The sequence below is a fragment of the Dendrobium catenatum genome, unplaced genomic scaffold (genome assembly GCF_001605985.2).
Source record: "Dendrobium catenatum unplaced genomic scaffold, ASM160598v2 fragScaff_scaffold_847, whole genome shotgun sequence".
Classification (NCBI taxonomy): Eukaryota; Viridiplantae; Streptophyta; class Magnoliopsida; order Asparagales; family Orchidaceae; genus Dendrobium; species Dendrobium catenatum.
Genome location: NW_021319309.1, coordinates 2,801,529 through 2,827,362, shown reverse-complemented (window position 1 = coordinate 2,827,362; position 25,834 = coordinate 2,801,529). Strand labels below are relative to the sequence as shown.

Sequence of the window (25,834 nt, the reverse complement as noted above, 5' to 3'; positions counted from 1 at the left end):
TTTCCAAATTCTAATGAAGTTATAATGTAACATTATCAAAAAAAATATAAGATAGATTGATAAGCTTGTTTTTATTTTCTAATTTATCAATCATAATAAAATATAAAATTTTGATTTGAATTATGTGATCATTTTTTTTAATATTAATTCATTTATATGAAAATTTTGCTCACCTTTAAATTTGAGATTGATTCTATCCCTGATTGAAGACTCCATTAATGAGTTTCATAGAATGCGTTGCTTGAGTTTTCCTTCGATGGAGAAGTTATTGTGTGCGGAATCCGAATGCATTCGGATTCCAATCACCATGCGCCACGTCACTGGATGCATTGGGCCCCAGAGTGCATCAGTTGATGTGGCAAGCTGTAATTGAAATTTGAACGCATTCTGATTTCGCACACAATAATTTCTCCCTTCGATGACACTTGAATCCTTCGTAGCAGCCATAGAGACCTACTCATAGTGATTGATTGAGAAATCTCAACCTTCACTGGTATTAAGTTCATTCAACCACCACTTATAGCAACAGAGATATGTTAATGAATGCCTCCGGCTCCAACTGGCATCCCACCCTTAGTAGCTGTAGCCGACAAAAAAATTTATTTTTTGCTTGCGGATGTTCTCCTCAACCTGTACACTACCTATTATTTCATCCTTCTCATCTGTGTTCTATTATTTGCATAAAAGGCATAAATCTCTTACCAAAACCACTTTAAAAGTTATGATGCACCGATACTTCTTCTCAAAGATGCGTGCAGTGTACGAAACGTACGTATCTGACACGACACGCGTCCGACACTCCTCCGACAAGTGTAGAACACGCTGAAAACGTGTCTGATTAAAAAAATATTAAATTCAAATTGGAGATGCGTATCTTAAATATTTTATGATTTTTAAAAGTATAATTTCTTGTATTTAAATTTTTTTACTTATTTAAAATATAAAAATTAACTTTCTTATTTCCTATTCACAACAACAAATCAATTGCTCGCAGTTAATACATCATTCATCAAATATTCTTCTTTTCATTTATCTTTCGTGGGGTTATAATTTTGATTTCACAGTAATGTCTGATGTCATCTCAATATCGACGTCTGACATCGTTACAATATCAGCATTTTAAAACGTTCATCATATCAAAGGCTGACACTGTCTTTACATGATGTCATCTCATATCGACGTCTGACATCTCATCTTTGCCAAACGCCTTCTCAACATTGACGACCAACACCCTCTCAACATCAACATAAACACCATCTTAACAGTGAAGCCCAATATTTACTGCATAACATCAATGACCAACTCTCAACAGCATCTCTCTTGGTGACTAAAAAATGACAGCATCTCTCTTGGTGACTGAAAAATGACATCGACGCCCGACTCTCGACATCCTAATATTAATCATTTAAGCACAAACTCTAGATAAATGACTTATTATTTCTAAATTATTTTAAAAATTACACTTATTCAATTTTTATACACTATTTTAAAAATATAAAAACTATAATACCGCGTCCAACCCCTGCACATATCCTATATTTTCAATAATTGACGTGTTCCTTGTCTGTGTTGTGTCGTATTCGTGTCGCCATATCCGTGTATGTACATCATAGCTTAAAAGAAAGGCTAACTCTGAGCCAACCTAACTCATATCATTAGAAATTAATGCTGTATTATGAAAAATGTCATAAATGATCAAAATAATGGAGATAAACCAAACTTTATGCAAATTTGGAATCTCAAATTGTAGTTTAATGCTAAAGGATGCATGGCCCCCACAATACCTCTACTGTTAACAGTGAATGTCAAATTCTTATAATTCTACTCTGCAATAATGGCATGAATGGCTTTTTAATGATATGTAATCACTGCTTTAAAGAATTTAAATACAAATTTAATAACTCTTAAACTTAGGGTTGTGAGTTATGCTCAGCATATTTAAGGTTTAGGGAAATTATATCTTTGAATGTCTAATAATTTTAAGGGAAATTAGACTTTATGTGCCCCATAATGTTCAAAATTAAGGAAATATGTCTGCTGTTTTGTTTCTCTGAAAGATATACTTGAAAGTTCTTTTCAAATTAAAATGTCCATGAAATTCAAAAAAAAATGTCCTAACTTATTTAAGTGACTTTTCGAGTAAAATATTGATCAACCCACTTATTATTAGCTTTTTCTTCTTCTCTAGGTATTCACATCGTAAGTGATGATTCTAAGGTAAAGTTCTAATAAAATGTTTCTCTCTTCGTCTTTGCCTCTGACTAGCTGGTGATTATCACTGAAAGATAGTAATATCACGTATTTATACTCTGAAATCTAAATCTAGAAGGATATTAACTTCAAACATTACTCAAAACTTGTTATAACATTGGTCTAAACATGTTAGACACATGATCAAAGACTTTTTCAAAGCTTGTTTGCTATATTTTGGAACCATGACATAACAATAGTCAAAGAATCTTTGATTATAATTTGAAGTTTGTTAGATCAAGGTCCAAAAAGTTTTGATCAATCCTAAAATATTATTCAAACAACTTCTAGCAAGGTTGATTAAGTTTCAATAATGTGTTTAATGAGACAACAAGAAAATTTTAAATTTGTTATTTTGCACTCTACTTTTTTTGCAATAAACTCATCTTGGTTGTATTTCTATGCAAGCAGATGAGTGCTCTAGTTGTATATAGATCGTATAATGGAATGCTTTGGATTCTAGGCAATTTCATTAAAATGTCCATATCGAAAGCTTATAAATAGGGCTTCATTTCTATAGAAAGGAAGAGTTTAAGAACCGAGAGAATTAAAGAACTATATTGCATTTTCTACCATCGCTGTTGTCAATCACTATTAACAATCAATGCCACCATTGTCATGCTTCCGTCAATATTTAACCCTATGTTGGAGTTTTAATTGTCCGTTTATGAACATTCATTTTTTATAATCCTTATAAGAGAAATCAGATATTTATTCTCAAATAATTTGATCTTCTTCAAGGGTGATTATTCAATCATTTTTCACACAAAATAATAGCAATGAAGTAATAGTTCATTTTCATAACATTAAAATAGAATTGATATAGATTTGATAGTTAAAATAAATTGGAGTGCACTAGTGTGATTTGAGTGCACCTATATGTCCCTATGTGAATATGGATGAGTGTAAGGGTAGACCAAGTAGTTGTGAGTATATGTTGTAGTTGATTTAGACTACACTATTACATATTTAAGTATGCCTATCTAACACCATGTGAATGTGGGTTAGTGTGATGTCTAGCCAAAGAGTTGTGAGTCGGTTTTTTTCTATTTCCTATTGAACAAATTTTAAGAAGCATGGCCAAAATTTAAATAATGTGAAGGAGCATAATTTTACAAAAATTTAAAAAGAGGTAAACTAGCCAAATAGTTTGGCTAATTCTTAATGCCTAAATAGTTTATATAAAATTAGTTGTATTTGTATATTTTGTGAATTTGATTGTAATATTATTGATATATTTGACTTAATTATTTAACTTGCTGCTTATACATATTTTTGTTTAAAAAAGTATAAATTTTCACAATTTATCCGTATAAAAATTATAATTAAAATTTATTTATAAAAGAAATTTGATTATAATTTATCTTTTATATTTAAAATAAAGGTATTTATATTTAAAAATAATTATTCATTAAATATTAATTTGTCTTTTATATTTTAAATATAATTTAAGTGCTAATTAATAATTTAGGAGTAATTAAATATATTTAACATTTTAGGAAAAAATAAGCTAGCTGAACGTTCATAAAATTAACATTGCCAAAAAAATTTTGACGTAAAAATTATAAACAACATAAAATTTTATAAAATGTATGAATTCGTAAACAACATTCCAACAACAATAAGAATATTGTATTGAAAATCACATTCAGATAGGGATTGTTTGTGTATTAAGAATGAACCAAAATATTCATAATCAGTTTTAATTATTCATTAATTAATTTATAAGTATTTTAATTTAACAAAATATATAAATACAACTAATTTTATACAAATTGTTTGGGTATTAAGAATTAGCCAAACATTCTTAGTCAAACTGTTTGGCTAATTCTATAGAATTAGAATTAGCCAAATTGTTTAGTATTTTTCATGTAATGTGCCAAATAGTTTGACATTTTTAGAATTAGCCAAACAGTTTGGCTAGTTTGTATCTTTTTAAATTATTGTAAAATTATGCTCCTTCACATAATTTAAATTTTGGCAATGTTTTTTCTTAAAAATTGTTCCCCTATTATATATTGCATTATTATAATTCAACATGGCCCCTTGATTTTTTTCCCTTTCTTGGATTTGAACGTAAAAATGTTTTGGTCTTACAACTTTTTTCTGTATGTGCTAAATTTTTGTCCAAAACTAAATCATAAAACACACTTTACTATCGCAAATTTTTTAGCACGTACCAAAAATAAATTTTGATAATATTTAAACATAACTAATTATTTAAAATATTTTTTAAATCTTTTTAGCTTATAAATTAATTTTGTCAATTGAAGCTTGAATTTGAGCCATCATTATATAATTTACAAAACTAAGAACTTAATGGACTCTTTAGGACTAAAAATAAGCTCATGAGTGTCCTTAGAGTCTCCTTGATCACCTTTCTAAATTTATTGATTATCCAATTATTTAGATTGTAATTGCTTTGAGGTTCAAAATTAATGCAATCACCTAATCATGAAATCACTTAATCTAAATAATTACATCCTCGAAACATGCATTTGTTATCATTAGAATAAGCTCATTAACACTATGGGTTCATAGGGTCCATAGTATTTATCTATTGCAAGGTACAAGTCATAGATTCATGCACCTCCTCTTTAAATAAAATATTCAATTTTCTTATACACTGAATTCAATTCGCAATTGATCATGCATCTCTTTATCTGGAAATAACATCATGCCTATTTATTTATAACTGATATTGTGCCATGCTTTTAGATAACTCAATAAAATATCTGTCTAATTCCCTGTTGTTATAGGTAAAGGAAAGGATAAAGTTGTTGCTGATTGAGTTGGAAGTTCTTCTGTGTTATCTTTTAGTATTTTAAGTGTTTATGAGTTTACATTAGAGGTATGTAGATGCTCTGTAATGTTGAATTTTATTTGGAATCTTAGTGGCTCTGTAAGTATATATATTGTTGGACTTTAAAATGATTAGGTGTTTTCGTTGATATGATAAATGACAATTGAAGGATATGTTTATAAAGATTTTCAAATGTTTAAAAGTATCTTATGATCAAATGTTGAAAATGATATGTTTATGTTAGTAATACTCCCAATACTATTAAGAGGTACTGTGGGGCGTTACAAAAATATCTTCTATTTTGTTTCTTTTATTTTAGCCCTAACATACCTATTAATTTCTTATTTAACCTTCGTCTTATATTTTTATATTAAAAAGCTGCTTTAAAAGCAGCAAGAAAGCCGTCCCAAACAAAACTTTAATCTTTATAGTCTTAACAAACCTTCATCTTAACTTTTCCAATTTTCTTAAACTCAACATAATTAATTATCAATTATTTTTGTTAACACAATCAGTCTAATTATTATTTTCTAGAATATCTATTTTTAAATTGTAATATTTAGTCACTAGATACTTGAAACACTTTGATTTGAAGAGTTGGGTAGCTTTTTAATCCTAACATGACAGATTAACACTCATAAAGCAAAAGCTGATGACCTGAGATGAGTGATGCAGCAAGTGACTGAAAAGATGTTTAAACTGTTAATGATAATTGTAGATTGATTAACAGATTACAAACTAAAAAAACAAAACTGAATCAATTAGGCATATAAAACGACATTGAGTGCAGAAATCTATTTCTTGCAGAGGTCAAATCTGATGCGTGCAGCTAACGGCAACCAGATTTTAGTAACTGAAGCAATTTCAACAAAATCTAAACACAAATATTTCCTCTTAGAATAAAAAAGCCATTGATAAACTGTTAGAATCATAAGATATATTCCTGTCTTCTTCCCCAAGGCTTTTGCTTTCTGAATGTTCTGTCGCCTGAAATTTTACTGATATCCTTAATAATCTTATAAGCTGATATTGCATTTGTAGTCTTCAAATATAGAAAGAAAACACATATGAATTTGAAAATGACTCTTTCTTATTATTCAAGCTCTGTAACTGATCAACATAAACTTATTCTACTCAGCAACTATACTCTTTTTCACTTTGTTTCTTTACCTTCACAGACTTAGCTTACTCTCTTCAATCAAATTTGAGCTTGGTGAAATCTCCAGCTGTAAGAAATCTCTAACAAAACTGTTTACATTGTTTGTTATATGGCTTCAAACTAAGAAAACTAAGATTAATCTCTAAAAAAGATTGATCAACTTGATTTGAAAGCAAAAAAACTTATGGATTGCACGTAAAGTTTATTGTAATTGTGTATGTTTTCTCTTCTTCCTTGAAGCTTATTTGGCTTAATAATGTGAACTGAAGGTTAAGCTGATTGGTTACAGCCTAGAATATAAACATTGTTGTATAGTCTTCAATGAGTTCATAGAGTGCTGCTCTGATACCTACATGATACGTCCTCAAAAAATTATCTTAATCGGGCGCGAATCTCGATGCAGAATCAAGTTGGAAACTTCAAAAATTAATTCGGAGACCATCTGAACTCCGATTTCAACAAACTTATAGTCGAACTGAGCGTCTCGGAAATACGAATCCAACGATGCCAAATTCAACTCAATCCGAGCCCAAATGAGCCAAAATTAAGGACCCGAAGCGCTGTTGGGAGCTTCATAACACTGTTTGAGTTACCAAACGGTCTCCGATTTTTACGAGCTTATACTCGAATCGAATGGCTCGACGAGACGAATCCAACGAGCCCAAGATTGTCAAATTCTGATATCTCTACGACCTTCAAATGTCCAACGAACGGTGCTTAATCGTAGGATTCGATATCGGCCGTCCATTCAACCACTCCCTATTCGCCCCTGATCTCACGCCTATTTACGAGCTATGCCACTCCAGAAAATCTAAAAATAGAGCCCTCATTCTTCACAAAGGAGGGGGGAGGCAAGCAAGAAGAGAAGGAAGAGGAGAAGGAAGAATCTCCTCCTCGACCACCGCCGGAACCTCGCCGGACCACCGTAGGAGCCTCGCTGGACCACCGCCGGAGCCTCACCTGAGCACTGCCGGAGTTTCGCCGCACCACCATCTCAAGGCCCGACGTTCAGGCCCGATGTTCTACTGAAGGCCCGACATACAGGCCCAACGTTCTGCTCAAGGCCCGACGTTCTACTGAAGGCCCGACGTTCTGCTCAAGGCCCAACGTTCTGCTCAAGGCCCTACGTTCAGGCCTAACGTCTTCATCTGAGGCCCTCATCTTCTCCAGAGGCCTTCACCTCGCTAGAGGCCCTCACCTTTGCTAGAGGCCCTTGTCTTCGCCAGATAATCATCAAAGGCCGTGTGCTCTACCAAAACATCACATGAGGCCCAGACTTCCGCCGGACCACTACTTGAGACCTTGAGCTCCACCAGGCCACCACCTGATGCCCACAGTTCTCCTAGAATACTGCAGACTACGATCCTTTCGACCTCCGTCGCCTACTATGGTCCTTCCGGCCTCCATCAACAAACAACTGTCTTTCTGACCCCGGTCTCTTGCCGACTACGGTCCTTCCGACCTCCGTCGCCTACTACGGTCCTTCCGACCAAACAAATATGTATATGTAACTCCCACCATGTAATACACTCTATATGATGTACATTTGTGACATCAATCCATGGCCTTCTCCCTAAGAAGGGCTCATTTGTAATAGACTACAAATACTAGTGGATTCATTCAAACTGGGTCAGGCCCCGTGGTTTTTCTCCCCTTTCAGGGGTTTTCCACGTAAAAACTCTAGTGTCTCTTATTAATGCTACACCCTCTCACTTATCTGCTTGTGTGCTGGATCTTCGTATAATGCTAAGACGTAAAACCATATATTTCTCTATTGCCGCGAATATTCCAGGACGCAACACTACATAACAGTTAAATATTCTAAATTAGTAGCTTATAGGCTTTCTGTCAGAGAGTGTGCAATAATGGAATAAGTAAATTAGGATATTTGATTATTACTAATTATGATAGGGAGTATATATCAAACTCGCTATTAATTATTATGTGCGGAGTCCAGAGGGCATCCGGAGACCAATAAAAATGCGCCACGTCACTCCAAAAATGTACCGCGCTTGATACCGCTTGGTACCTAGCGCTTAACCATACGGTTTTCCCGTCCAGTGTCCGCACAGAATAATAGCTCCAAACTCGCAAACACATAATATTCGCAAGCTTTGAACTCAATACCTCTTAATTAATAGACCAAACACTCAACCAACAGATCAAGATGAGCTATGTGTGTATTTGAATAAACCTAACCCGGATGAATACCGCCCCTAAAGAGAACATCTATATCCCCTTTAATTTCTTTATACAAGTGAAGTTTTCAAAATTACAATATACTTACATAAAATAAATACTCTTACCACATCTGGCAAATTTAAAAGTTCAAGAAGCATGGGTGGAACTCTTGCTTGGGATCTTGAGCTGATGAAATGTCCTGAAACTAGTGGAACAAATTCATTGAAATCTGTGGCCATGTTCTTTTCGTTCTATTTAATCTTCCTAAGTCCCTCAATGTCTTAGTATCTTTGGTAGAAATCCTCTATAGCTTTCCTCTTGATAAATTCTCTTATAACTTGCAGCCATTTCTGAGATTGAGAGGACCACAAAGAGAGCCAATTTTGTAAATTCTTTTCTTTCTTGTCCTGGAAACCTTTTCGATGCAGTTTACTAGTGTTCTTCTCTCTCTGTATATATATTGAAAGAAGACTGAAGCTTGCAGCACTGGTGGAGTTATGAGGGTGAGAAAAACAAAGCAAAATCAGCAGAAGCTATTTAAGTATAGTTCATACATTCTAATTATGATTTTGCTGTCCAGATTTTCAGCTGGGTTCAAAGTAAGCTCAATGGGAAACAAGGAAGTAGGTTTGATGTTGGCCCAAGCTCTTCTCACTGTGAGTTATTCTCCCCTCTTCCATTTTTTCCTCTTTAAGAGCTTTTTTTTTTAAATTTACTGTATTGTTTGTTTCAATACCCTTCATTGATTTTTTCCCCTATTTTTAAACGTAGTAGGCCATCAATATTACCTTAAATGATCGCAGATATAAAAAGTGGCATTTTTCATATGAACTCATCTTATTTGTTCTTGAGTCATAATTTTTTCTCCTATATCTTTTGCAATCTGAAAAAAATAAATTTTATTTAGATACTACAAAGAGAAATTCATGCAGACAAGAATTCAAAGACTTTCCACAAACATTTTTGGCAATTGGGACATTTGGAAACAATGACCTGCAGGAAGATTCACAAATGGCACAAAGTTCTTATGAAACTCTAGAATTATTACATAAAATTTCAGACCTGAACATTGAAGAGGTGATCAAATTGCAGCAAGAAATAAGCAAACTACTATGTCTCCAGCAAATTTCAAGCACAGGTGGAGCGGATTTCTCGCTGAATAACTCTCTAAACAGCTCCTTAACTCTGGAAGCAGACAACATTTCTTCACTAAAAATCTGCAAGGAATCTAAAGATGATTCTGACGATTCCAAGATCACCTTAAACAAACTCAAAGACCTGCTTTCTGATAATCACAATGGGATCAGGCAAAGGTCTCTCTCTTTCCTTCTCAAGAAAATGTTTATAAGCAGAAGCTGCTTATCAACACAGCAAAGTTTAAGGAACTCGATTTCTGAATCAAAAGTGGAAAAGGTATGAATTTAGTAATAAGCTGCATATTTTTGTTTCTTTTTTTTTTCTCTTTGATCTCTTAATGATCTTCTACTATTCCTTCTGAGCTAAGATCTTGAGGAAAATAATTCACAAAAAGATTCATCCCCAAACTGTACCTCGACCACCATCAATGAAGTACTTGCAGAAAAACAAAGAAGAAGAGAAGGTAGAGGATGGATGCAAATGGATCAAAACTGATTCAGAATGTAAGTTTACATGACTTCTCGTTTGAAATATAGAATGAGAAGAATATTTGACATAATTTAGTTAGAAATTTTATGATTTTTTGCATCTGTTCCATTGTTTTAAGCACCATTGACAGGTTCCTTAGCTAATGATTACTTATCTTTTTCCTGCTTTCAGATATAGTTCTGGAGATATAAGCGCTAATCTAATCCAATTACTGTTGGTAAGCCCCCACAGATTCAATGGTTCACATTATTCTTGTAACAGTTAATTAAGACTGAAAACTACCTTCAATATTGCAGGTCTTGCGTTATAAGTGTTTCAGTTGTTAAATTTGGAAGATTTGAGCAATGGAACTGATAAAGAAAATCTCCTCTATGGCTTAGAAGAAAAAATGGATTCATGTGAGAATATAGAACATATTTATGAACATAAATCCTGCATGAAAATTCTATGAGGATGGGCTCAGAAGTACCTTTTGTATCTCATTTTTCAGGAAATTATTTGTAACTGAAAAAAACAAGCATCTATTGAAGATAGAGAATTGTTTTCAGATGTAAGAAATTAAATAATTTGTAAATATATTAAGTAGGAGGGCTTAAAAATAAAGTTTTTATTTAATAATATTGTGCCATCAGGGTTTTACTCTGAATCATGTCGTGTATGGTTCATTCTATATGGGCTTAAACTTAGAATATTGTTCAAGATATTTTGATTTAAATTTTTATAAAAAAAAAATAGAACTCATGTGGCCCTATTTGAACTCGAATAACAAATTCATCTTATCTAAATCATATAAAAGTTATTGAACTTCATTTTTTGAGGACATTTGAGCAAATTAAAGTCAAATTCATACATACATCACATACACAAGCTTCGAACCTAAGACTTCTGGGTTGGTAGCCAAAACTCTAAACCAATAGATCGAAATGAGCTGCGTGTTATTGAACTTCTCATTGAGCTTTGTTGGTGATATGATCTTACCCTGTTTGGACCCATTTATTTGAACAAATATACCAAGATTTAACAAAATATTTTAATTCAAAGGTTTATTTTTATTACTTATAGTTGTACAATAATTGTCTATTAGCATGTTAAATATAAATTTTTTTTTCTTGTAATGTGTGCGGTGAATGTTCTTTAACCTTTACTTCTACTATAATAATTAGAAAAAGATGTAGCTATACTATGTTAGATATAAGAGGAATATGAGCTAAATCATGTAATTATCTAGGATTTGGTAGGTTTCTAAAATCGGGGGGTTGAAGATTAATGTTTTTTGCTGTACCAAGGTCAACCCTAACCAGCGCTAAAAAGCCCGACATTCATCATTGTCAATAAGGCTAGCTGAAGTACATTTTTTGCAATATATAACTCATATTAATAGAATCATTTCAACAAGGACAAGACTTCTATCTTTTTTCCCTCGAAAAAATTTTACATAAAAAATTACCTGCCTTATATGAGCTATGCATAATTTATTTATCTCCTTGTTCAAGTTTTTGATATAATGCTAATATGATAAATTCTCTCATCTCTACTTGTAATGTTCCAATACACAACAAGAATTTTTTAATTTATGACAATTAATTCATATAACAAAGTTGCAAAATCAGCATCCAAATAACCAATTAATTACAAACTATCTAAATTTGCAAAAATTGAATTAATTAATTGACCCTTATTATTTGCATTTAAGCATTGCTCAAATTTTACTCAAACTTATTGGACTTAATATTCTTATTTTATTTCATTTTTACTGTGCAGATTAATTATAATTTTTAATTAATGAATGAATATTCATTTGCTGATATAAAACTTTAGTAAATTACTAATTATATTAAGAATATTTTCTTCTTAAGACACAATAATTAGTTATTTAACTATTTCACTTATCCATATTAAATCTCTTAAATCACGTGATTTTTTACAAATTTTACCAATGCTAAATTTACAAAAAAAAATCTTAATTTCGGCCTATACCCACCAAAGTAAACGGCCTCAAATGCCTACTTCGGTTTCTTGCTTCTCTACCTGTTCGTTCTCTCTCTCTACCTTGATCATTCTCGCTCTGTCGATAGAGAGGCAGAGCAAGCAACCCTCACTTTTCTTCTAGGGCTTCTTAAGTATACTCATTGGGCCTCAGATTCCTTCGTAGAGCAACTCTCCGGGGTCTTTCTAGAGAATTATTAGGGTTTCCGTCTGCTTATCTGGAATCGTAGTAGCTAGATTTCAAAAAAGACTCGACTTTTTTATTCCTGGCTTTAGTTTCATGCGAAAGGTTGAGTTGAAAAAACTTTTGTAGGCAGAGGATCGGTGAAGCCGTGGAGATTCGAGCTGCCAATGCTATTATTGGCGTTGTTTTGGAGGACTTGTAAGGTAGATATAATAATTAGAAGCTTCAATGTCTTGGGCAGGCCTGGAGGACCTCTTTCTGTCCACTTCTCTCGCGAGTTATCTTGATAGTAAATTTCTTTTCTTTGCCTCACTACCACACTATTTGTTCTTTCTTTCTTTTTTATATATAGAATATCATTGCTACTGCTGAATTCTAATGGATTTATCCTGTGTTTAACGCATCTTTTGTTTTCTTATAAAAGTAGTTTCTTTCTTGGATTGCTATTGACTTCTTTTACACTTGGAAGTTGGTATTTAATGGAGAAACCACTGTCTTATTATCTACCACAGTATGTATAAGCTCATAGTTGTTGCTATTTAATGTATTTGGACATGAAAAATTTTCCATTTGTTTTCTGTAAGTATACCGCCCTTTTGCTTTACTTCTAGTTTATACCACCCATTCCTATTATTCAAATGTTTATCTTCAATCTTTACATGTTGACACCGAATAGCTGGGATGAATTTAATTATAATTTGAAGTTTACATGTTGAATGTTAAGGCTAGCATATTATTGTTCAGTGTTGTTCAAGCTCAAATCTTCTGTTCATTTGTGTAAGCGTGAATCCTTTTCAAATTTCAAATCCAGTTTGACAGATGTTTTAAATTTGTAATCATTTGTGATCCAATATCTCGCTTGATTCGACTTAGAGGAGAGATGGACTGAAATTTACCCAAATCCTCATTGATAAACAAATGCCTTATAATGGCTTAGGCTACCTGAATGTACTTGAGGGTCGGAAATCTAAATCACAACTCAACAATGAGGGATGTAATTTTAATAGCACCTCAGTTGGACGCTTTCTTATGCTTCGGCTATCCCTAACTATTAAGAGACTGTTGTTTTGTTATTGTAAATTGCAGTCTTGGTTGTCTGCCACCAAAATTATGCGAGTGCTTTATTTTCTTACACTTTTATTGTATAATGTACAATTATCTTAGTGCTTTCTCCACTCTTCTCTTAGACAATATGAAACTGTACTATGACAATCTTTTTTTTTAGAATAGGACATCTGCCAATTCTATCTCTTCATTACAAGTTACAAGGACCTTAGTTGTTCTATCAAATTTAATGTTTATAATTTTTAAGTTTGATTGGTTTTAAAATGACTGGTATAGTGGATTAACTTTACAATGATTTCATCAAATCATGTCAATGGTCAGGTTTGAAATTAGTTAAACTGTTAAAGTGGTTATTAGTTGTGAAAACAAATTGCTTTTTAGATTGGCAGTCATACAGAATATCAGAACATATTCTAACCAATCTCATTATTAATCACACATGTAGTAGCATCATCAACACAATACCTTATATCTCCTATTTGTGAACAAATTTATGAATACTCTATCTCCACCATTTCTTAAAGGAATGCATTGTGTTGTAGAAATACTTAAAATAAGAGAAACCCGCTGATCACGACATTCTAGTGGCATTTTTTGCCATCCACCAATAATCATTTAAGTCTTTTAAGTACCACAAGTACGAACAACCCTTGTCTCTTTGTTAGCAACCTTAAACTCATATGAGCCAACATGCAAATTGTTGTCTGAAAAAACAGACCTAGCACACTGAAGAATCTGGAATTTGCATGAAATTTGAATCCATTCAAGCTTCCAAAGTATGAATTTCAAGTCTAAACTGTATGATCTCCAACTCCAGGTTCAAAATTACACGACAAAAACCGTTAGGAAACTAATACGAAAAAGGTATAAGTGGATAATCATCAAAGTATTGCACATGGATGACCCTAACTAAAGAAAAAATCATTCCCATGCTTTTCTCGAATGTTTTACCTATTAAGCATAAGTGAACATAATTGTAATTATGAAACACCAGATAGGTTCTTTAAAAATAATAATAATAAGAAATGCAAACTAATCGTTTATTTACATTGATTTAGTGTTTACAACAAATCATTAATGAAATCATTGTCTTTTGATGGATATTAAGAGGAGACTTTTTCCACTTATAATTCTTCCAATAGCTGCAACTCAAATGCAATTATGATTGCCAAGACAACTACCAGAAAACACCTTATTTAAAATAGAATGATTTAAAGTATAAACTTTCTGTTCATCCAAAATTTTCAATTTCATCTTCAACTAAGCACGAGTCTTACTCAATTTTTTGGGATCCCCCTCCAAATGATAGCATGAGATTTTGATGACATCAAGAATGAAAATTTTTCAATTGTCATTGTTATCATATAGGATTTTATTTTTGTATGAAGAGTTTTTTATTCTTTGCTTTATCACTTGTTTATTTATAATGCAAATCAAAGAGCACACTTTAAACCCTTTGAATATGCATCCACTAGCTCTCAAGTTCATCATAAAATCTTTGTTAGTAATACTCCATAATTAGTATCTTACATCTAGCATTAAGAATAGTTGCAAAAGCAAGAACTAATCTACACTTATGTAAGTAATTTTGAAATTGTGCTCTCATGGTGACAAAGGAATGTCATAAGGGAAGATAATAATGGAGATGAATAGGATGATCGAGTACTATGAGATAAGCACATGAGAGAGGAGTATCCAAAGTCCAATAGGAATTTAAATTTAATTGAAAGTGTTAGATAGACATGACCAAAAATAAGATCAATTATTTGAATTTAAATTTAATCATATCTAAACTAAATATAATCATAAATATTTTAATTTCAAATATTGTTATTATCTTAATAAAATAAATAAAACAAATCTAAATCCTAATTTAAATAAAATAAATTCTAAACTACCAAGAATAAATCTAAATCTAATCTCTTTTGTCACATCAATTTCCTTGAGCTCAATAAAAATCTTCTTCTTAATAGTTATGTAAAAAAATTTCTCTTGGAAGTATGATTTTCATCATGGAGGCAGCGAAGGAAGTGGTTTATGAACATCTTAATTATTATCATACTTAGCCTGACATAAAAAATAAGATTAGGAGACTTTGAACTTGGTAGAGCCATGCATCATATATAATCATCAAAGTATTATCATAGAATTTCCCTTAGTCACATTGCAATGGAAGCAATGATTAAACAAACTCAATCTAGAATGGAGTGGACAACGACGTAGAAAGCTGAGGCACACCGGGTATCCTAATGTATAAAGCTTGGGAAGTAATAACCATGCTGAAGATTTCTTGGATATAATAATGAATTTTAACAAAACCACTTATCCAATCTCTCGCTCAGACTCTTCTTCATGTATAGAATTATTGAGTTTAAAAACATGCTCAGGTACTATCATATTAGCATGCTCAGGCTTAAGCTCATAAGGAGGAGAAGTTAGTGGCGCTTTTGAAATTTCGTGGAGCATTAGGGATTGGAGTTTATCATGCTCAAGCTCAAACTCATAAGGAGAAGTTAGTGAAGCTTTTGAATTTCGCGGAGCATTAAGGAGTGGAATTGTTGGACAAAAGTGTGAAATGAATTTGCCAAGTTTTGTCTATGACTAATGTAGTTCCTTTCTCAACTCTTAACAACTTTCAACAAGATTTTTAGGTGTGTTGGATTACATTGCAAAATATAATAATTGCATCATCTAGAACATTGAAGCTATATTTTGTCCAAACATCGCTAGTAAATCTAAAACATATCCAAAATAATATTTATTATAGAAATGCTGATGATCTTGACAAAATATATCAACAAAATAATAGGGTTGACTCCATAATGAATATTGAGACTTTTGGAAACTCTAAAAGTGTGCTTTTGTCTGGTTTTTTATGTATCTTCTATATACATAAAGTGTATCTTGAACAATTCAATTATCTAGGTTATATTGATTCCATGATAACAAATGAAGAAATTCACAAAGTTTGAGACTAGGGTTTAAATAATTGATGTAGATGCAAATTTTAGTGATGCCAATTTGATGAGAGCTTCTAATTTATAGTTGAAGGTGATTGAATTGTCAAGCTAAATGGGGTGGAGATAAACATTGGGAGTGTGCATGCGTCCAAACCATTGTGCTAGCTGTGAGAGCATGCAATGAACCTTCATACAATTGAGCATCAGATGCATGTGTTGGTAAGGATGGATGCAAATATTCTACTAAATACACACAGAGGCAAGTGCACTAGTAGTATTTCACAAGGCTTAGGTGCTTGATGGAGGAAATGTGCAAAAACAATGCATCAAGGCAGTTTGTGATGGAGTGAGGAATAGTGGTGAAGCAATTGTGATTGCGTGTAGCTGGTGATGGGATGTGTCTCATGCGACTTTGATGTACGAGATGCATGTGAACTACTATAGGTCAACGAGGACACACCACTGAAAAATCACATAGGGATGGATGCTAAAGCATTCGAGGTAACGACGTGATGATGATTTCAGCATAAACCCAAATTTAGATTTCCCAAATCCCCAAAGTATTTTCTTGTGATTAGAACAGAAATAAAGAGCTTTAGTTAGCCAGTCTAGTGCTGAGGTAGGGTAAAGAAAGTTCTTATTGGTGGAGAAGGGTGAGGGATCTCATCGGAAATAATGCAATTATGGAGATTTGAAGTTCCATTGAGGGGTAGGGAGGAAAAACTAGCCTGATAATTTGTTGGAGATGATGCCTTTGTTAGTGACCAATGATCTTGAAAAATGCACCCCAAAGAAGATCAAATCCTTGTAAAGATGCTAAAGCTCTCATCTTTCTGCTCTGATGGCAACAACAATGGCTATCTGAATAGATTTTGGATGTGTCATTGGCGTAGCTCACATACTAGAGTCACTTGGATAACCTTGGACGCATGTAATGATGGTGAGAGCAGTGCAATGGAAAGGGGATATCATTGGAGTAGCGACTAACAAATATGTGAAGATAGCATTGATATGATGTGCCAATGGTAAATTTTAGAGTAGGGTCGAGAGGGGTGAGTGGGGTTATTAGTGGTCGTTTAGTGAGAGGCTGACATCTTTTCAAGGGAGTGGGGATGTGGCAATGTTTGTTGATGAAGAGGAGGGGAGGAATTATTGGAGAATAGTTGAGAGTTTGAGAAGAGATGGTTTTTTATTGTGTGCATGTGTAAAGGATGTTGGTTTTGAAAGTTGACTACTCCATTGAATTGCAAGAATCACATGGAGTTACTTTCAAGAAATGTTCTATCACCAAACCATGTTTTACTATAATGTTCAAGGTTTTATTTAGATTTGAGACAGATTTTTGTATGAGCATCAGCCTCCATAATTAACTATCATCCTCATTCTAGAGAACTCTCTTGATTAAAGATATCACAAAGCTTATCTTTTTATATTTACTATATAAGTGAGATTTATGGGCTGTTTGGTTACCTGAAAAGAAAATGCAGTGTAAGTAAATGAAATGTAAAATAAATGTAGTGCATTTCGAATACTTTGAGAATGTTTGGTTGTCTGCAAAATAAACGCATGAGAATTGTTTCCCTTATTTGGTTAGGTAGAACCAGAGTAAAGTAAAAGCAGATTTTTTGTAATAATTTATTTTGACGCCTCTAATTTGAGCTTGAGCTTAACTAATTAATTATGATGACTTGGGTGCGTTTGGGACGGCTGCAGCTGTCGGTAAAGCAGGTTGTGCAATTATTGTATAGAAAGCTGCTTTCTGAAGTTGCTGTATAGAAATCTTTATATTTTGTTTGTATAGTATAACTGTGGAGCTGCTGTGCTGCAGCTGTGTTGGAACAAATTATATTCATACCCTTATATATATTGAGATTGAAATAAATTTTTTAAAAGATAATTTTTTTTAAATGTATGATAACCAACTAGCAGCTCTAAATCAAAATTATATCCCTTAATTTGGTACAACTTTTTATATATATTAAAGTTGCTATAAAAAAAAATTTATGCTGTTGTAAAATATAAATTTTTAATAAAAAATTTGTAAGCCGTGAAAAATCAATGATAAAATAAAATTTATAATTACGATTTCAAACGCTAAGTAATAAAAAAATTATTCCATGCCTTAATTTTAATGCATTTGATAAAATTTGAATAAAATAAGTTATATTTTTTTTTTTCGCTTCTACGATGTTGAGAAAAACATCTAAGAAGGCTTGAAAAATACTTTTTATACAAAGTAATAATGTGTTGACTGCTAATCAAAAATTAAGAAAAGTTGGAATAAAATATTACTTTTATTAACAATTATAATAAAATGACATCAAATTCAAAAGTCTCCATAATATATACATACATAAGGAAGAATATTCTATATCTTATATTATACCCTGCAAAATCCCCACCTTATCTCTTCATATTTGGTGCTACAGTCTGCGTCAAGTCACTTCATTTAGCTGGCGTTAGGGAGAAACCAAAGTATAGGATCTCAGAGCCAATTTGAAATCCCTTACCATCTCTCTCACTCATTCTCAAATCCTTCTCCCACTTCCACTATTCTTCTCACGCTCTAAGTCGACTCTTCTACCCCTTTGACCTGCATCCATGAAGAGCAACACACAGTCAGCCTCTATAACTCATTCCAGCTCTCACATTACTTCACGAATCTCCCAACCCCTCCATTCATACCTACAAACCTCCTCCAACCTCTCCTCAACACCTCATGCATCTGTTAGCCCTCTCCAATAGCCATTACACCATGCTGCCGTAAATACTTCCAGCGAGCCCTCAATTCGAACACCAACTACAACAGCTAATCCTCTACAGCAGCCCTTCACGGAATTTGCTCTCACACACATCCTCCTCGCTGAACTCCTACCCTCGCCGCCGACAGGGGCACAGCCCTCCTCCCACAAGGATAAAGAGAAGAGCTATAATAGGCGGAGAAGCGTAGCCCAGACCGTCGATTACAGCTTCGAGGGACTGCTGGAAGCCTCCCGTCTCATCTATGCCGGCAATCGAACAAATCCACTTCCCCGCCACTGCCATAGATCCATATATCCCTGATAAAATTCATCCTTAATTAAAATAAAGAACAATTAATCAATTCTCTGTTTCGGTTGTGGCTAAGCCCCGGCGTCGGAGAAGATTGAGCAGTCGCGAACAGCCGAAGTATTTCACTGGCTTTCCTGCTGGACAGAAGGCAGCGAGTAGGACCGCTGATTCCCTGGCGCCGGAAGTGAAGCTGGATCTGGTGCGAAAGCCAGAGGTATGAGTAGACGGCTTTGAGTAAGATGGAGAGGATGATCATAATCGGTATGAAGAGAGACATTACTTGAGGCTAAATCATCTGTCGAGCTTTCCAAACCTGTCGGCTCAATACCAAGCCGCCTCCATCCCCTTAAACACGCACACTAAAGCCGGTTGGCCTTTTAATGCTTGCTTTGATTCCGCGAAACCAGCGCATGGGAAGAACGGATAATTTCTAACCCGCTCAATTTGAGCGGGTTTTGAAGTCGTAGGAAGGGATGTTTGTAATACACTATTTATGCTTCAGAAGACTTCTTTATGCTCCGCTCAAAATCAACCAAACAATCTAATTTAAGAAATACATGCATTTAATTTACTTTACCCTCCTAATTCTGCCTACCAAACTGCCCCTTATTTTATTGTTCTGCCATGTTGCTCTATGTTTGGAGAATATGTTTGTGAGGATGGAGATAAACCCTGACAAGATTATATCATATGCTTTAAACATCTCAAGCACAAGCTCTTTACATCCTACTTATTTGGTGGAAAATTGCTTGGCGCATTTCGAAGTTCTGATGAAGGTTGGAGAAGGTGAACAAAGTGGGAATGGAAAGATTTATCATTTCTTTTAGTTTTACATGGCCATCAAAGCTATGTCAGTTGTTGCAACATAATTAGATCATTTAGAGCTTCTATTTAGCCTTAAAATAAATCCTCGTGTAGGGGCGCTAGTGGCTAGTTCTTCCTCCTGCAACTACCTAGGTTGTTGGCTGTGATGGAAGAGGGTCCAAAGTTTCATTTTTAACATTATTTGAATGTTTCTATTAGTTCTTTAAGGTCAAAACAGGCATGGTTTATCTGCGACAGCTACGGCTATCAATGAGATAAGATCCACCTTGGCTTAGGCTAAAAGTATTGCGGGGGAGGGTTATACTTGTATTGGAGCTTGGTGTCACGCCCCACCTAATCTCCATGATGTTAGTCATGCTAAAATGGGCATGACATGGCTAAAGAAGGCAATAAGACTAACCAAAGCCCTCAAAACTTGGAGTATTGTGCAGTAGAAGGCTCCGGAAGGTGCTACTCAAGTCCATAACACTCCAGAAGGCATTAGAAGCTGCCAAAAGACTATGAATGTCAAGAAGGTTCTATATGTCTCTAGAGTACTCTAGATATGTATAGGGATTTGGAGAGTATTCGTGGGAACACTAGAACTTTCTAGATTATTGTAACATAAAGGGAATGTATATAGGAATGGTGTGGAGTCTTCTAGAAAACCCCACACATATGTATTATGTAGTCCATTCTAGAATGTTCTAGGATGAAGGGTGAAGGACTATAAATAGGAACCCACCCCCTCATTTGTAACTCTCTCCATAGCATGCAAATTTTCGAGCCTTGTAAAGAGCTTTCTTAGTGAAGAGTTCTCTTTCCCTTTTAACCTCCACTCTCCAATTTCAAGTGTTCTTTCCTAGCGTTGTTAGGTGTTATGCTACTTAGCATTAGGATTGAGGTGCTAAGGCCACATGGTTAAGAATGTTCTCTTTGTTACAGTTGGTATCAGAGCCAGGTTGAATCCCAAGGGAAAGGTTGGTGTCATAAGAGTGATCCAGGCATGGCATAGATCAGCAGGGATCATGTTGTGGAGTCTAAGATCATCAATGTGGAGGCGATGCAGCATGTGCAAGCCCAGGAGAAGCATGGTAATCCAGCTACATCAAGGTAATCCAAGGACATTATCTCCAGCTTGAGTCACGGCTAGCTCGGGTGGAAGACGTTGTACGTGGCATGCAAGTGCTAGTGGATGGGATGGAAATGCGGATGAATGGGATTGAGGAAGAGGAATGCACCATCCATGGTTCCCTCAACGGAATGATATCCACTTGGAGGAGATCATGAGGGTCAAGATGGTCAAGATGCATGAGGAGTTCATGGGGGAACTCAACAGGTTGTTCTCTCGATTTGAAGAGCTGCGCGGGGATGTGACCCTGTGCAAGCGCGCATTGGCAACAATGCCCACATTTAGTACTAGCGAGGTAAGGCGAGTCGAGGTGTCAAAGCCTCGATGCATCAGGGGTTCACACAACGCAAAGGAGGAGGACAACTTCGTATGGAGACTAGAGAAATACTTCGGGGCGATGGGCATGGTAGATGAGGAGGCCAAGATACAGTTCGTGGCTCTCTACCTCAAGGATATTGCCATACTTTATTGGATGAGGAAAGGAGATGTGCAAAAGGGGTTATGCTCCATGTCTTCTTTTGCAGACTTTAAGAGGGAACTAAGAAGACAATTCTACACCGAGAATGGAGAAGATGAAGCCAATGTCAAACTCAGAAGGCTAAAATAGGCAGAGTCAATACGGGATTATATCAAGGACTTTACTGACTTGATCCTTGAAATCCCTGACATGTCTGACAAGGACGCTCTCTTCAACTTTATGGATGGACTTCGACCTTGGGCAAAAGATGCAACTGAGGAAAAGAGGAGTACAAGACTTGGCTTCCACCATAGCTACAACGGAGGGGTTACTGGACTACTCCAAGGAGGCCAAGTCCAAGGAAAGCAACCATGAAAATGGCGAAGGAAACATGAGCCATCCTAAAGACAAGGGCCAATACAAGAGCGAGCAACCTCAGGACTTTAGAGGCAAGGAGAAGGAGAGGCGTAGGGATGGAAAAGGCCAGTATAGGGTGAATGAATGCTTCATTTGTGGAGGCTCTCATTGGTCAAGGGCCTGCCTAAAGAAGCAGGCTTTAAATTCACTCCTTGCCTCGCATGAAGTTATGGGTAAAGCTGAAGATAATGGGCCTGCTACAAGTATGGGGGCAATCCAAATGCTTGGTGCCATCCAAAAAGCTCCTCAGACTAAAGCCCTTTAGATCAAAGATAAATAGCTTCTCTTTGTGGAAATGACCATGGGGACGAAGACTACTAAGGCCATGGTGGACACTGGGGCATCTCACAACTTCCTAGCAGTTGAGGAAGCAAGGAGGTTGGGCATAAAGACAGGGGATGGAGGAGGCTTCATCAAGTCAGTGAACTCAGCAGCCAAGCTCATTGAAGGCATAGCTCGTGGTGTAGATGTGAGTATGGGTGCTTAGAAGGGGAAGTTGGACTTTTCCATCATCTCCATGGATGACTATCAAGTCATCCTGTGGATGGACTTCTTGGATCAAGTCAAGGAATTACCTATGCGATTCGCCAACTGCTTGTGCATAATGGAGGAAGAAGGAAAGGCTTACACGGTGCCCATGGTAAGGAGCACCAAGCAATACTTGAAGCGGCTGTCAGCATTCCATGTTGTTGAAGCCATGCCAAGGAAGGAGGGATCGAAGATAAGGAGGGACACCTTGATGGACAAGAGGAGCCTCTTGGCACAACCTAGCGGAGATAGGAAGCCAAGACCCAAGGAGAACAAGCTACGCGGGCAAGCAAAGGTTCTCAAAGGGTTCAAGGAAGTTATGCCGCAGGAACAATCTCCAAAGCTATCACCGTCGAGGGAAGGCAGGGTAACATATAGGCCAAAGGAGAGGCAACCCAACTCTGGAGTAAGGATGAAGTCCAAGGGTCAAAGAGCAACCAAGGACTATACAAGACACTGCTGCCAGAAGACTGGCGATGAGGGCATCATGAGAATAGGTGGGGGAGAATGTCATGCCCCACCTAATCTCCATGAGGTTAGCCATGCTAAACTAGGCATGACATGGCTAAATGAGGCAAGAAGACTAACCAGATCCCTCATTAATTTGATGCATTGTAAATTTTTTATTGGATGGTTCGGGTTGCATCAAAAGGGAATTACAGTTTAAAAGCAAAAGACTTTCAAATGGATCAGGATTAAACTGTTAGATTGGTGAAATATATGAGCAAAACTTAATTTTAAAATGTCTTCTATATGTTGTCCAATCGTCCTCATTTTTATCACATGCTCAAGGAATTGTAAATTATTATAAATTTTGATGAAACTTGATTCACAAGTAATTTTCATATATCACATTGAATGGTGTGATTATGATTTTGAAGGCTATTTAAAACTCTTAATTTGAAAATAGAACTAGAAAGAGGCTGCGGAGGATAAATATATATAGGCATACATACATGTGTATTGTACTTTGCTGCACATTGTTGAATGTCCTTTGCTTTTCTCTCTTAATCCAAAATATGTGCTTTTAATTAACGAATTCAGTGCACGCCATTCGCAGTTTGCACTTTGTGCATAAACAACATTGAATACAAGTTCTTGAGCTCACAATCAGCTATTAGTTACTGTATTTCTGCATCGTCCAAGTGTGATGTTGAATGCGTCCAACCTGCCTTCAACTTTTATAAATACTTGTTATTTCTCAGAGAAACTCCTTGTCGTGCTACGAGATGGAAGAAAATTACTGGGCATCCTTCGATCTTTTGATCAGTTTGGTATCTTTCTATTTTCTGCATTCTCTGCTTTATCTTTGATTTTTTCTTTCCTTTAATCGAATATTAATCATTAAAACCTGCTTTTGCAAAGCAAATGCTGTTCTGGAAGGGGCCTGCGAGCGAGTGATTGTAGGAGATCTTTATTGTGATATCTCTCTAGGCCTGTATGTGATCCGTGGGGAGAACGTTGTCTTGATTGGAGAGCTGGTATTGATCTATTATGCCTTGTAGCCTTTTGTTGCTAGTTCTTCTTCTGTGTACTGTTGTGATGATTGTTGTTTCTGGACTTGATAGGACCTTGAGAGAGATGAACTCCCTCCACATATGGTAAATGTTTCACCTGCAGAGATAAGAAAGGTGAGTATCATTCCAGTTAAGCATTCTAAGTATCATCCCTCTCTCTTTATAAAGAGATTATTATGTGCAGTGTCCGGACCGTCCGTAGGCGAATCCGGACGTGCCACGTCACCCGGATGCACTAGGCCACGGGTGATGTGTCGCGTCTGGATTCTCCTCCGGACGAATCCGGATGCCGCACGTAATAATTTTCTCTCTTTATAAATGTGAAAAGTGTGCATTTGTGCGTAATTTTCCCTCTTTATAAATGTAGAGAGGGATGATACTAAGAATGCATCTGATGTTCATCTGTGCATCTTTGATATTTGATTAGTCTCCTGTAACATCACTGCTCAATACAAAATGTTTTTCACAGGCACTGAAAGCAGAAAGGGAAGCTACAGATTTGAAAGGCTCTATGCGAAAACGAATGGAGTTCCTCGACCTGGACTAGAAGATTTGTTCTTTCAGTCTAATTTGTGACGGCCATATGTCAAACGTATACTACTGTTCATATTTTATTGTTCTGTTGACTGAATTATTTAAGCTTGAGATTCTCTGAAGGGAGCCCATTTGTTTTTTAATTAAAAAAAATGCAATTTCCTGCTTTCTAATTTTGGGAAATAATATGAATATTTTACTATATTTTTGGCACATTACTATGGTGTAACTTGGGGTGTGAGTCAAGTAGACTTATGAACTCAACTCATCTTGATCTAGTAGTCCGGAGCTTTGACTGCCAATTAAGGGGTGTTCGGTTCGAAGCTTCTGTATGTGATGTGTATGAGTTTGCCTCCCCTCAGCTTGAGGTGTAAGTGAGTCAAGTAAACTTATGAACTCAACTCATCTTGATCTCGTTGTTTGGAGCTTTGGCTGCCAACCAAGGGGTGTTCGGTTTTACTATATTTTTGGCACATTACTATGATGCAGCTTGGGGTGTAAGTGAGTCAAGTAGACTTATGAACTCAACTCATCTTGATCTCATAGTCCGAAGCTTTGACTGCCAACTAAGGGGTGTTTTGTTCGAAACTTATGATGTGTGTATGAGTTTGCCTCCCCCCAGCTTGAGGTGTAAGTGAGTCAAGTAAACTTATGAACTCAACTCATCTTGATCTCGTTGTCGGGAGCTTTGGCTGCCAACCAAGGGGTGTTCAGTTTGAAGTTTGTATATATGATGTGTGTATGAGTTTTCCCATTACTATATTTTTGGCACATTACTATGGTACAGCTTGGGGTGTAAGTGAGTCAAGTAGACTTGTGAACTCAACTCATCTTGATCTCGTAGTCGTGAGCTTTGACTGCCAATTAAGGGGTTTTCGGTTCGAAGCTTTTGTATGTGATGTGTGTATGAGTTTGCCTCCCCCCAGCTTGAGGTGTAAGTGAGTCAAATAAACTTATGAACTCAACTCATCTTGATCTCGTTGTCGGGAGCTTTGGCTGCCAACCATAGTTTTTGGAATTGCAGTAACTTACAAATGTATAAATTCACATACGTTTAAATTTATGAGAGATATTATAAAATATGGTAAATTTATTATAAATAATAGTAATTAATGCATATTTTGCTTAATATGTAAAATTAGTCTATTGAAGTATGTAATATATAGTGTTTTAGATAATT

The 25,834-nt window shown here is 35.4% G+C and overlaps 2 protein-coding genes across 4 annotated transcripts; both read left to right on the top strand.

Annotated features, from left to right (window-relative positions):
• The first annotated feature begins 256 nt into the window (after positions 1–256).
• Positions 257–10,210, top strand: LOC110113653. Its single transcript, XM_028696870.1, has 6 exons — positions 257–365; positions 8,738–8,820; positions 8,974–9,049; positions 9,301–9,806; positions 9,898–10,033; positions 10,191–10,210. Exons 1-6 carry the CDS (start codon positions 257–259, stop codon positions 10,208–10,210), a joined length of 930 nt encoding a protein of 309 aa, XP_028552703.1.
• A 1,794-nt stretch (positions 10,211–12,004) lies between these two features.
• On the top strand, positions 12,005–24,856 carry LOC110113629 (sm-like protein LSM1B). 3 transcript variants are annotated; one of them, XM_020846282.2, is made up of 6 exons: positions 12,005–12,207; positions 12,319–12,478; positions 23,809–23,877; positions 23,969–24,084; positions 24,172–24,234; positions 24,590–24,856. In XM_020846282.2, the coding sequence occupies exons 2-6, from the start codon at positions 12,418–12,420 to the stop codon at positions 24,665–24,667; spliced, it is 387 nt and encodes a 128-aa protein (XP_020701941.1). In that variant the 5' UTR covers positions 12,005–12,207; positions 12,319–12,417; the 3' UTR covers positions 24,668–24,856. The 3 variants fall into 3 exon arrangements, with proteins under 3 accessions (XP_020701941.1, XP_020701940.1, XP_028552661.1); XM_020846281.2 differs by having other exon boundaries at positions 12,005–12,231; XM_028696828.1 differs by lacking the exons at positions 12,005–12,207; positions 12,319–12,478; positions 24,172–24,234; positions 24,590–24,856 and adding an exon at positions 19,595–23,177 and having other exon boundaries at positions 23,969–24,031.
• Positions 24,857–25,834: the final 978 nt, after the last annotated feature.